The sequence below is a fragment of the Haemorhous mexicanus genome, chromosome 7, assembly GCF_027477595.1.
Source record: "Haemorhous mexicanus isolate bHaeMex1 chromosome 7, bHaeMex1.pri, whole genome shotgun sequence".
In the NCBI taxonomy this organism is placed as follows: Eukaryota; Metazoa; Chordata; class Aves; order Passeriformes; family Fringillidae; genus Haemorhous; species Haemorhous mexicanus.
The window spans coordinates 17,549,475-17,561,674 of NC_082347.1; the positions used below are offsets into that span (position 1 = coordinate 17,549,475).

The 12,200-nt window shown below is 38.8% G+C and overlaps 1 protein-coding gene across 1 annotated transcript in view; it reads right to left on the bottom strand.

The window, feature by feature from the left end:
- Window positions 1–322: 322 nt before the first annotated feature.
- Window positions 323–12,200, bottom strand: part of SH2D4B (SH2 domain containing 4B) — a 61,522-nt gene continuing 49,644 nt past the window's right edge. The window contains exons 7-8 of the mRNA XM_059851237.1: window positions 8,813–9,033; window positions 323–6,142 (exon numbers count right to left, since the gene is read on the bottom strand). Of these exons, the coding sequence (XP_059707220.1) occupies window positions 6,050–6,142; window positions 8,813–9,033 (314 nt within the window). The 3' untranslated portion in view covers window positions 323–6,049. The remainder of the gene's footprint in view (window positions 6,143–8,812; window positions 9,034–12,200) is intronic.

The following is a 12,200-nucleotide window of genomic DNA, read 5'->3' on the forward strand; positions in this document are numbered from 1 at the left end:
AGTGATTTTAACAGGCAGCCCTGATAAAAACATTTTCATATTTATCAACTAAGGTTTGCCACATGAACTCCAGCAAATGTTGTGGGAGCTCAGCATTGGAATTCAGTGAATATTTTTTGTCCACAGAATGGTTTGCTTGCCTACATCTGTCTCTACTGCTTTCTTATTTAAAAAATCAGATAGATTCCAATATATCATATAGATTACTGAAATTCAAAACAAATGAAGTAGCATTGTGTGAGTACAGCACGTAATAGGTAACAAAATATTATCTAGAAGGCAGACCAGAACTTTTGCATTGTTGTTAGAATTTTATTTTTTTCTTGGATTCCTTGAGAGAAAATGTCAACAGTAAAAATGATAATGAAACATATACTTTAACACTTCTTCATTACATTGGATTTGAATGAGCTCCTAAAAACATATTTCACATTAGCATCTGGCTATCATGAGCAAAAAGACTGAGAATCCAGAACAGACAGGCTATCTTACTAATTGCAGTGCAGTGTTCACTGTACAGCTCTCAGAAATTACTTGCTGTAGTCCATTATTAAGATTAAATTCCTGGATGGGAAGATATTTTCTTGTTTATAAAGTTGACATTTCCTACAGGAGAGCAGAATAACCAGGGATACTTTTATTCTTCACTGAGTTTTTAAGTGCTGTGAAAATTACACTGGCAAACTCATCATACTTTATGTGGTAAGCAGTACATGGTTTCTACATTTGTAAATCCTGATATGCATTATGCATTTTACAATTTTCTGCCCCAAATAAATTACAAGAATAGCTAGTAACTTTTTTCTAAGACAACTATGTCAGATTTTCCTTTCAGGCAGTCCGTGCTCCACCAGCTTGTGGAATAGAAGGTGCATTACTCTTGGCCACGTCTTCACATGTATTGACCATTAATGACAACAATCACGTCATTAAAAGAATTAACTCCTACCAAACAAGAATTTGCAATCACTCCAAATCTACACACCCATACAGACAATATGTCTTTACTGTGTTCTTGATCCACACTCCTTCTATATCACTCCTGGTGCTCTGTAATGTTACTTACTGAACAACTTCTGGGCTTTTTTCTTACGCACTAGGAATTGCTTCCTACTGCTGTTGTATGAGGGTAAGCAGGAAAATGGTAAGCAGGAAAACCTGTGCATCTCAGGAAGTACTTAATCCAAGCTTTGCCTGCTGTTATATGGAAATCTGTACAGAATAAACCAGTCCTGCCTTCTCTCTTTTCTCTCCATGGCTTGTGAGCTTGGGACCTTCTCCCACCCACAGTTCTCATTAAAACTGAGAACGGCGGAGAAATGGCAGCTAAACTTTAAAGGAGACATTAACATGCCAAGTGTTGTCTTTGTACGTACATCACAAGGACACAAATAGGACCAAACTAAATGTCCAGTCTCTTTTGAAGTTATTTCTCTTCCATAAGAAAAGTCACTTATTGTTGTATAATAAAGATACCATAAAAAGTTACCTTCATTTAAAAATACTGGAAGAAATTCCAAGAGAGAAGAACCCAAACCCACTGAAGGCTCCAGCCTAGTAGAAAATTTGCATTAGCTATGGGCCATCATGTAAATATACAAGCTACAGGATTAATCACTAGCAGTAAACAAATATTTAAAGAGATGCTTTCACTCAGCACTTGCATGGCAAGAAATTAGCTATAAAAATCAATTATGCATCATTATCATCTGACAGTATGTATCCAGGAGATTCATCTCAGAAAACACAAAGCAAGCATCTGGTCAAGTGCAAACACCTCATTCTGCAATTGATAGCTGGCCAGGCACACATTTCACAGGGGTCACTTACCCCCTCCTCTTGGGAAGGGAAAAATGAATCTAAAGCAAAGCCACACTAAGACAGAAAAGAAAGCCAGTCCCTGAACATCATTGAAAAATAAACTCTGACCTGTAAATTATGGAAACGAATTTACTAATAGAAAGAGAAAAGCTTCTCCCACTGTAAACTACCACAGTCTACCAGGTTTGTGTTGTGGTAAATGGAAGAATTTAGACTGCAGTGTAATGTGGTGTAACTCCATTGATGCTCAATATTCAGGTTTCTGGTGTTTCAAAGGAAGTCTGAGCAGAAGTGGATTCCTAGTTCATACAAAACTGAAGTCTTTTACTGTAGTCAGTGAATTAATACTGCCTCACCTCAGCCAAGAAATAGGTTTAATTTGATTCAAGTTAACTGAAATCTAGTGGAAATTCTCCATCTGAATTTGGTTTTTTGAAGTAGTTTCTACTCAGCCTGAAAATGAATCTCTGTATTAAAAACAACTTTTAGGTATCTCCTTCTTGAGGGAGGTGTTATTTTATTTAGCTTAGGATTTGTTCAGAACAATTGGGATTTAGTACCTAAAAGAATAATCCAGGACATCTATTATAAAACTAGTGTGCAAAAACTCATACTACATCATTATTCCATTAATTAAAGAGTTAGACTGGCATCTACTTTCTTTGAGTAGCCTTGGAAATCTCATCCATGATTGCTGTCAATTTCTTTACTTGGTTTTTGTTCTCTTTGGAGAAGAGAGCAGTATTAAATTGGAGATGTCTGTGTACAATAACAGATTAAAACAAAATTCAAAAAAACAGACGGATCTGCGGATCTATGAAGAATCAAGAATAAATCCTCAAGAGATGCTTTTTCCAAAGAAACCTGCAAAGAAGCTCTGGACCTTGTGTGCCATATTTTATTGGTGTGAAACAGATATGAGAAAAGTTAATTCATTTCAAAGTTTAAAATTTACCTTACTGCTGTGGCATTTTTATTTATGAAATCCAATTAGCATAGCAGACCTCTCAGTGAACTCCTGGTGGTCTCATCAGTAAGAAATATTGACAGGGAATCTTATAAGGAAATTCTATAACATGCCTCTCTTACAACTCACCAATAGTTACCACTAGAAAAGCAGGTCAGGAAGCAAGACTGGAAGGTCCCAGGGGTATGAGCTAAAGCTCCCCCTGGCAGCCAAGGAAATGGCAGCAGCACCACCATTTTTTCAGCCAGTGATGAACAGCTGCAGCCAGCACTACACTGAGAGGCAATAGAGGGAAGCATTCTGGGCTGCAGCACAGACCAGCCCAGCTCTTACAGATTCAAGAGTGTCCAATCTACCTCCAAGGTAGGTTTAGCTCAAAGCTGAAATCTTCCAGACTTGCAGAGAGAAAAAGAGGTAGCAGTGCCTGGTCTTCCTCCCAGGGCAGCAAAAATCCAAAATGCTTTCAAAAGAACAGGATAAGCACATTTTTCCCTTGCTTATTTTCCTAATTTTCCATATTTATTCCTTCACTGTTTTATCTCCTATTCTTCCTACTAACTGGGCTACATTTTTATAGTCCCCTAATTGTCTTGTTGCCCCCTTAGACAACAAGAAGCACCTGTTAACTTAGAAAACCTCTCCATGCCTGTACTTCACTCAAGTATATTGGCAACAGCTGCACATTGCTACCAAGGAAAGCTTCTGTTCTTAGTTTCTGCTAGCTATGATCTCTTTTTGTTTCCTACAAAACTTATCTTCAGCCAAGTGCACAGCATTTTCCATTGCAGCTGCTTCTGGTTAAGTATTGTTTAGATTTCTTTCTTGGTAACTCTATGAATTGGCTGAATACTTTATACATTATTTCTGTGGGGCTTAAGGGAGAAAAAACAAGCAATTCCTTTACTTGTGAATTCTGCCATTTATTAGGAGAGTAAAACTCTCAGGAGGAATTGCAGTATTCCAAGTAATATCAGTTGTAGGGGAACTTGAAAGGACTTTATTTTAAAGCTAGGTAAAACTTAGAGTGAAAAATTGATGACAGACAAAAAATTAGAAAATTAGAATTAGGAAATGTGCTCTGAAGTGAAAATAATGTTAATTACATTGCAGAAGGCCACATAAGCTAAAGAACTATTATTTCCTGGCCTTCTTAATGCTAAACAAAACACAAGCAGTTGCTGGGAACTGTGTCACTAGAAATAAATAGCAGTATTACTATCAGCTTCTGAATGTGAATTGCATGTGGAACAAGTTCTTCAATATTCTGTCTATAAACATTCACAGCATTGTGTTGAGTAATCGTCCAAAAACTGGCATTTGCATGTCTTCTAGCATGCCTAGGGCCTTTTCCAGAGAAAAGGTAGCATTTCCTGGTTTTTTTTTTTTTTGTTCTTCTTGGTTTTTTGGGGGGTTTTCTTCAGCGCTTAAAGGAAAAAGACTGGTCTGTAAAGACACCTGGGTGCCTGTACAGTCACCTACTGCTTTCTGAGTGTAGAGGTAAGTCTGTGGATACTTACAATTTTTTATAATTTTTAAGGTCCTTTCCATCCTCCTTTAAGTAAAGTTCGAATTGTTCTATGAAAAAACTGTGCAGCTGTGAATAACCTGAGGCTGAGGTGGTTCTTGAGATGCCTCTGAAGGAGGAAGAAAGTGCAGAGCTGGTTTTCTCAGAGAAAGGAGATCTTTTCTGCCTATTCGCTGTGTCCTGACTTGCTTTGTTCCGAGGTGCTAACAGTAACTGTTTAAAACCTCCTGAGCCAGTGTTCCCAGTGATTAGTACAGAAACTGCCCAGCTGTCTCTATGGGAAGTTCAATAGAATTTTCTTTTCATGGGCCACAAACACTGATGGATTAAATCACACAAAACCCAACATTAACAGAAGAAAAAATTCCTGACCAAGAATGAAGCTTGTGTACAAAAATCTGTACTTTAATATGAGCTAGCCATAAAATTAATCATAAAAAATACTGTTATTACTACCACAAATATTTACTGTTGTAGCACCTGAAATGTTTAGTGTGCTTTATTGGCTTGGATAAGACAAGTTTCTTTTCCTGGTTGTCTTTACCATCTTCATCAGACAGAGTACAGAAGGTAACAGTGAGTCAAGAGTCAAATGACTGTTTGAGGAGAAAGGGTTCAGGAGACAGGACGTTCAGGAGAGGTCTCACCTGGATTTTGAACAGAGGGCGCAGAGACTGCCCAAAGCAGTAGCTTCTAGAAATATGCTCAGTGTACCTTGCCTATGTGTACTGTGATGAGGTTTTAATATTTTTCTAGTCCAAGGACTAAGCAACTGCTCCACAGATCTAGGCTTCTGTTCAATTTTCAGGGGGTTAATGTTTGTAGTAAATGGATCAGGAATACATTGTGTGCATCTTGGTTTTACACAAAAAATAGCACGATGGTAATGCAATTAACTGTACCTTTTCTATGTATAAATATACCAGCCCAGCCCTCTCTCATAACTCAGAAAAGGAAAATACCCAGTCCTATAGCAAAGTAAAGCTAGCAATATCCACTGTGTCTCTTGCACATCTAAAAGTGGAAAGCATGACAAGGCCAGTGAGAGAATTGCAGCAAATCAAACAGTTTCCTTTAGAACAGACTGACCCCTTACTGTACAGGAGTAAACCTCCTTCCAAGGCTGTTGGGCTTAATGAAAATGTAAATAAAATGTGTTTGACCTTTGTCTCTGCTGTGGGGAACTTAGTAGGCCTGAATTCAAAAGCATAATGGCAACTTTCAAGCTACACCTAATTACATACACAATCACAAACTTCACAGGGATGTTTGAAGGCTGCTTCTCTTGTCATCAAAGTGCACCACTGGGTAATGAAATTGTCAACAGAAACTGTCAAACCTTGCTTTGGAACACAGAATCTGTTCAGCAACACTGATACTTCATACAGTACTCTGTGAATGGCTCCTGTCTATGCTTCTTGCAGTATAAAACATGAGAAAATTAGGACAGGAACTTAGCATTCCATGCAATTGGCTACAACCCCTTGAAAATTTTTTTGAAGTAGTCCTCTTTTGCAATTTGCTGGTAATTTCTCACCTTTCAAGTGCTGGCAGTATGGATAATGATGATGATAATTCAGATGCAAACCAGAAATGTTTTAGGCCTCCTAATGAGGATACTTTTTTGGCCACAAGACCAGTGGCTTTGAAAGTGGGTTAACTACTTCCATTGTTTACTTTTGTAACTATCTATTACTACAGCTATCCAGAATGCATTCCTGTTGGTCCTGGATCAGTTATTCAAATAAAGGGCTGTAGTCTGGAGGATTCTTCTGCTGTCCACATGGCTCCAGGAGTAGCTCCCCACCTGAGGACGTGATGATTTCTTCCTGGAATGATAAAACCAATTAAAATACCAAAGATATAAACTGCACCTGCCTTCTAAGAATAGCAATAAAGGCCATCCCTCCTCTGTAACTGGCAAGCAACTATGAATAAACACTTGATTAAATAATTACAGACTAGCAAAAGGATCTTATAGGTTAATCATTTTCTTCATGCTTTGTTTGTTTTATTTATGCTGGTAGCAACTTATGCTACTATCAAGCAGTGAAATCAGCGCACACAAGAGACTCTCTGATTTGTACTACTTGTAAGTTGCTGCACTACTTAGGAAGTCAACTACAGATGCTTATAGAGGGTGTTCTCATGGGTTAATTGAACAGACAGATGCCAGTCTTACCATGCTGCTACCCCAGGCAGACTGAGCAGGGGCTCAATGTTGAGTGCTCACACAGAACAGTAACAGCCTCCTGGCTGATGACAGCAAGGTGAAAGACATTGCCCTTGCTAGGAAAAGGCAGTCTGTACTCACAGCACCTATGCACAGAAGATGCACGCTCACACCATATTCTGTAAAGTTTGTTCTTCCAGCTAATGGTTACCACCCCCTTGTGTCTGCCAGCTGAGTTGCTCAAGTGACCTCTCAGTTTTTTAATCAAAATGAAACAAAGTGAAGTCACTCAATATAAGCAAGTAAAAAATTAGTTACATCATTCCTCCTCAGGGCCTTAAAAAAAGTCCATGCAACCCTTGGGGTGGGAAAGCATACTCTTGCTAAAAATAGCCATGAGGAAAGCAGCACCCTTTTAAAAATTATAGCAATAGCTGTAAGGGAAATGTGCCCACAGCACAACCAGTCACATAGAGATTGCTTTGGGTTACCAGGAGGCTTTGGGACAATTGACAGTGTACTTCACCAGAGAGGGCAGGCAGAAAAGTCTCTAAGAAAACCAAATGACAGACAGGATAAAATGCCTCCTGAGGTGATTGCCAAAGGTACTCGTTTTAATACAGCCATAAGCTAGACAGGGAAAATAGAACTGTGTGCTGGCATTAAAGCTGAACTGGTTTCCCTCATAGGCTTACTGCTGGGGCAGCTATTAACTCTTATCATGGGACACCTAAGCAAGTTTTTTCCTTTTTTCAAATGGCAGGAACTAAAAGCCATTCTGCTTCTGACAAGTGCTCTACTCCTGTCTGTAAATAGATGTGCTCCTAATACAGTGATTGCCTAACATGAGCTGTGATGAAAATATAGGAACACAGCTGAAGCACAGATGGTGGGAATTGATTGTCACCATCACTAGGAGCAGAGGGGAAACTACATTAGCCAGAGGTTCCACATCCAACACCTGATAATCTGCATCTGCTTTTTTTCCCTGACAAAACCCTGGTTACATGCTTTCCAGGTGCACTGGGACTGGCTGGCTGGGGTGGACCTTCACAGCTGCCTGTGCTCCATTGTGACATCATGTTTTAATTTGTGGCTAAAACAGTGTTGATAACACACTACAGTTTTGGCTATTGCTGATCACTGCTTGCACAGCACAAAGGCTTTCTCTTTTTCCCCACTCGGGCCCTGCTAGCAGGGTAGGCTGGGAATAAGGGAGAACTATGAGGGGACGCAGCCCAGTTGGTTTACCCAAACTGGCCAAAAGGACATTCTGTACAAGAAGGTTGTCAGGGATTTGAGCTTCCCAGGTGGCCACTGGGAAGGTTTATTTAAATTAGGAGAGGACATATATTTTAGTCAAATGTGACACCTACCGTCTCCCCACATGGAAATATAACTTGTGGACATTTAATATCAGAGTGATCTCTGAGAGGACACTAAGACAACACTAAACAGATACAGCAAAACAAGAGAGATAAAAGAAAGATTTAAAAGACAGGCAATTTAGAAGAAAAATAACCTGGGACTGAATATTTTAAAAATTAAAAGTTGTGAAGAAAAGGAGGAGCAAAAAAATTATAGAATTACTCTGAGACAAGGGTGAGAAAAAGATAAAATAGGATGGAGAACTAGAAAAGAAAGGATGCAGATGAACTACAAGGGTGTCTAAGAAAAAAAAAAAAACAACAGAATTAAAACTTATGAAGATAGGGAGATTCCAGATAAAAACAATTTATGCTTTCAGAAACAGTGCTACTATTTAGTTAGAGTCTGGCAACAAGAAACAGAACTTAGAGGTAAAGTAATTCAAACCCATCTAAAGTCGAATAGTAAATTCCTCTTGCAAGATTGTTTTGGGTAATAAGAAGTGACCCTTGATACATCCCTAATAGAGAGCCCCTCCATGTTCCCTTCTTTGGTGCAGGGTCACACTCTCTTGGTTTTGCACATTACAGCCCTCACATCAAAGGCAGAAAAATGCTGAAATTTCATTGAAAGACCTTTCTATGGTATTTCAAATCCAATTTTCCACAGCAAAAAGACTCAGAAAGCGTTACATCTGTCAGCCCTTATTAGGCTATTTGTAGCCAAGGAGAGTACACACCGTATAAAGGGACACAAGTACATACTGGAGCATTTGAAAGAAGGGGAAAAGCCTTGTGATTCAGTGCAACAGAAGTATGAATGTTACAGCTGGGCTTATTGTACAATATTCTTTCCCACTATGGTCATTCCTATTTTCCAGTGTGGTTTCAAGCTACATGGCTCCTCATTAAATTATTAATCCATTCCACTCTATTGATCTCCACCTAGCAAGTGTTACCTTGTGAAAATCAATCAGGTCTGTGAGCGTTGGGTGTCGGTTTGGATCTACCCCCAGGAAGCTGTAGAAATCTCCCGAAGCATCCACCAGGAAGTGCTTGAAGCCGTTTTGCTGGCGGTAGGACAAGGCATAGCCCCAGATTTTCTCACTGACTCGCACCAGGAACGCACCTTCAGATTTATTCATCAACAGCTCCTCTGCTTCCTGACGGCTGATAATGCCTGGCAAGAAAAAACCCCATGGTTATGCAGGTACCAGGTCTGCCAGAGGCAATCAAATGCAGCAAACACTGAACAGAAGTGAAATCACAATGCTGTAACTTCTGAAGACTGGAATGTTTCAAGGAGGAGTCTAGGAGGAGATGGAGACAATGTTTATGCTGTTTGCTTCTGAAGGATACCTGTAAAGGTTTTGATGGAGTCTGGTGAGATCTGTTTTTAATTTGATGATTAAGACTTGCTTTTTCCCATCCTTACTTCTTTTTCAAAGTTTAAATAAATGCAACTGGCCTATCAAACCAGCAAATTCTGGACAAGCTGTCATTTAATCAGACTTGCACAGCTAGGCATTGCAGCTTGAATTTGCAATGCATTGCTGATATTTGCAATTGTATTGCAGTTCTGCAGACTCTGATGTCTTATAACTGCATTATATGTCCTACAGAAGGAATCAGGAGAAAAAGCATTTTTTTGCTTTTGTACATCCACACACATACCCATGCATAGATGCATATAGGTAAATTGGAGGGAAAGGTTTAATGGGAGTAGTTTCAAAACCTTTCCCATTTTATTCTTTCATGTTGGAAAAATCTTCATCTCTCTTGTTCTTTCTGATTCTGGGGCACAACACTGAAGTTGCTGGTACTTCTGCTTGCATAGAGGTTATAACAGATAAAACCTATTCTGATCCCAACCTACAACAAAGGTGTGATCAGAAATACACCGGGAACTGAACCAGGTCTTACCATCTACCCAGAGAGCCTGGTTCCAGTCTGTCTGGTCGGCCTAGAGGAGAGTCAGCTCATGCCTCAATTATCTGTGAAACCCAGATGCTCACTCTCATCAGGAGCAGATGTTGAATTAGGCCATTCTGAATGTGAACATGGCACATACATCAGTAAATAATGCATGCACATGTTCCAAAGTTACTCTCTGTGGGGATAACTTTCTCCAAACAATGCATGTAATATTTAATGGAACTGCTTGTCATTGTAGAATCTTATACATGTCCTAGAGAAAGTTCCACGGAGTCCAAGTACTGAAAAGCCACATTGTTTTAATGTAATAACCAACACAGTTCAGGGATTATCTGTTTGCACAGAGAAGGGTTTATCTTTGGAAAGTTTGGAATGCTCTAATTAAGTCCTTAAGGAAAATTATGCATCTGGGAGACGTAGGAAGGGACTGAAGAGGTCTGGGTACTAAAAGCAAGCACCGTGTGATATTAGGAAAGGTAGAAAAACATCTTCTTTCAATTTTCTGTCTACTTTGAGAATACAAGTTTCTCTTACAGTTTTACTTGGTGCAGAGATGAAGGGCTCAATCTCAATGGGGTTCAGAGGTCCCCTTGGGAATACCTTCAAGTACTAAGAAATGTACACATATAGTCTGCTAAATGACACCCATTTCTCTTTTATGAAGGATATTGCATCATCTTTGCACCAGACATGAAAAACAGGCAGTGCAAACATAAGCATTTGTTTAGAAACAGCAAGTAACTGCTCAACAACAGTGTCAATTGATGCACTTTTCAAAATTCGGAATACTTTTATTGGAGGTATTCCAAGATGAATTATTAAAAATTTTTGAACTCTGTTCAAATGAAAAGACAGTACCAATATGAATCCACATGATACAGCGAATTATGGGAAGCTGCACCACCACATCCCAATACCAGGTACCCAAGAATTACACAAAAACTCATTCTGAAATCACAGCATCTGTTGACCCAGTCTTCTCTCAAACTGGCCTAATTTAAATTTGCATGAAATGTTTTATTAGTGATTATGATGGCTACTTCCTTGACAAATCTCCGGTGGAAATAAATGTAGACGAGCTGCACTACCAATCTCAGAGAATTTAATGACAGGAAAGGATAAACAGTGCCATCACCAGCAAATACTACATTAATTACCATAAATCAGTATTTATACTGTAGTTCTAGATTGAAGGCATGTTGATAACTTTTGTGATAGGAAGTGGTGGTTGTTACAACTACCTCTTCTCCAAACACTGCCAGAATTGTTATGCAGCCCTGACAAGCAATGAGGTAGACTTGACAATTCAACCTCAATGAATATAGAGGATTTGTAAAACAAAGAGAGCTGTAAAAAAAGAGTGGTTGTAGTATACAGTGAACACTATTAGGATATTTCTAGAGTTTGAATCACTATCAGGCCTATAATATGAAATTCATTTAGCATTGATTACTTTAATGGCAAACAATCTGTTCAACTGCTCTCAACTCCCACTAGTGTGTGGGAGACTTAAAACACTGGAGACTTCCACACAACGCCATCTTCTTTGCCAGACCTTAGTTGTGTTCTGGGCACTTCCTATCACTGAGTAGGTGAGAAATGCTACGTTGCTCACAGCCAAGTTCTTTTTTTGTTTTAATTCCCTTTTCTGCTACAGATCTTGTAAAAACTTATCAGCCAGTCACTCTCTTCCCTTTTACTCACCTGATTCTGTTAATAGCTCACAAGAAACCATCTCTCTGCACCATCTCCTCCCTCTCCTTGCCTCTCAGTTATTTTATTTTTCTCCAGTTCAATTCTTCAGAGGGTGGTTATTACAGCAATGAAAGTTTCCCTCTACCCTTTAAAAAACATTATCTTGTTCTCAAGACAATTGGAAAAAGAGTGGCACTGTTCACTCCGGAGGTGATTGTAGAAAGATAGAAAACATCTGTGAAACCCCTACATTTAAAATTGTTTTAAGTAAAATCAAGAAACTTTGGTTTTCCAAGTCTCCAGTAAGAGGTATAGAATCACAAATGCTCTTATCTTTGCTAGTTAGGACATTAATGAAATATATTGAATAGAAACCACTGATGCTTTGAAAACTAATTTCCCCTCACTCTCATTCTTGCTAATCTCTTAAAAAGATAAAAAAAGGGGAAAGCCCAGTCCAGCTTTTAATACTTATAGATATTAACGGCTTGGATTCTTAGCAGAGAGAATAACATTTTCTAAGACAGTTATTTCAAATCATAGAACATTCATCATCAACTGACATGTTCCTAACGGCTTCATTTTTAAAATACAGGACAAGTTTTAGATGATGATAGGCAAGTCTTAACATTTTTGTTGTAATTATGTTCTGTTTACTGCCACCAATCTTTCAAACAGGAAAAAGAACATCCTAACATTTAGGGTATATTAAGCCCA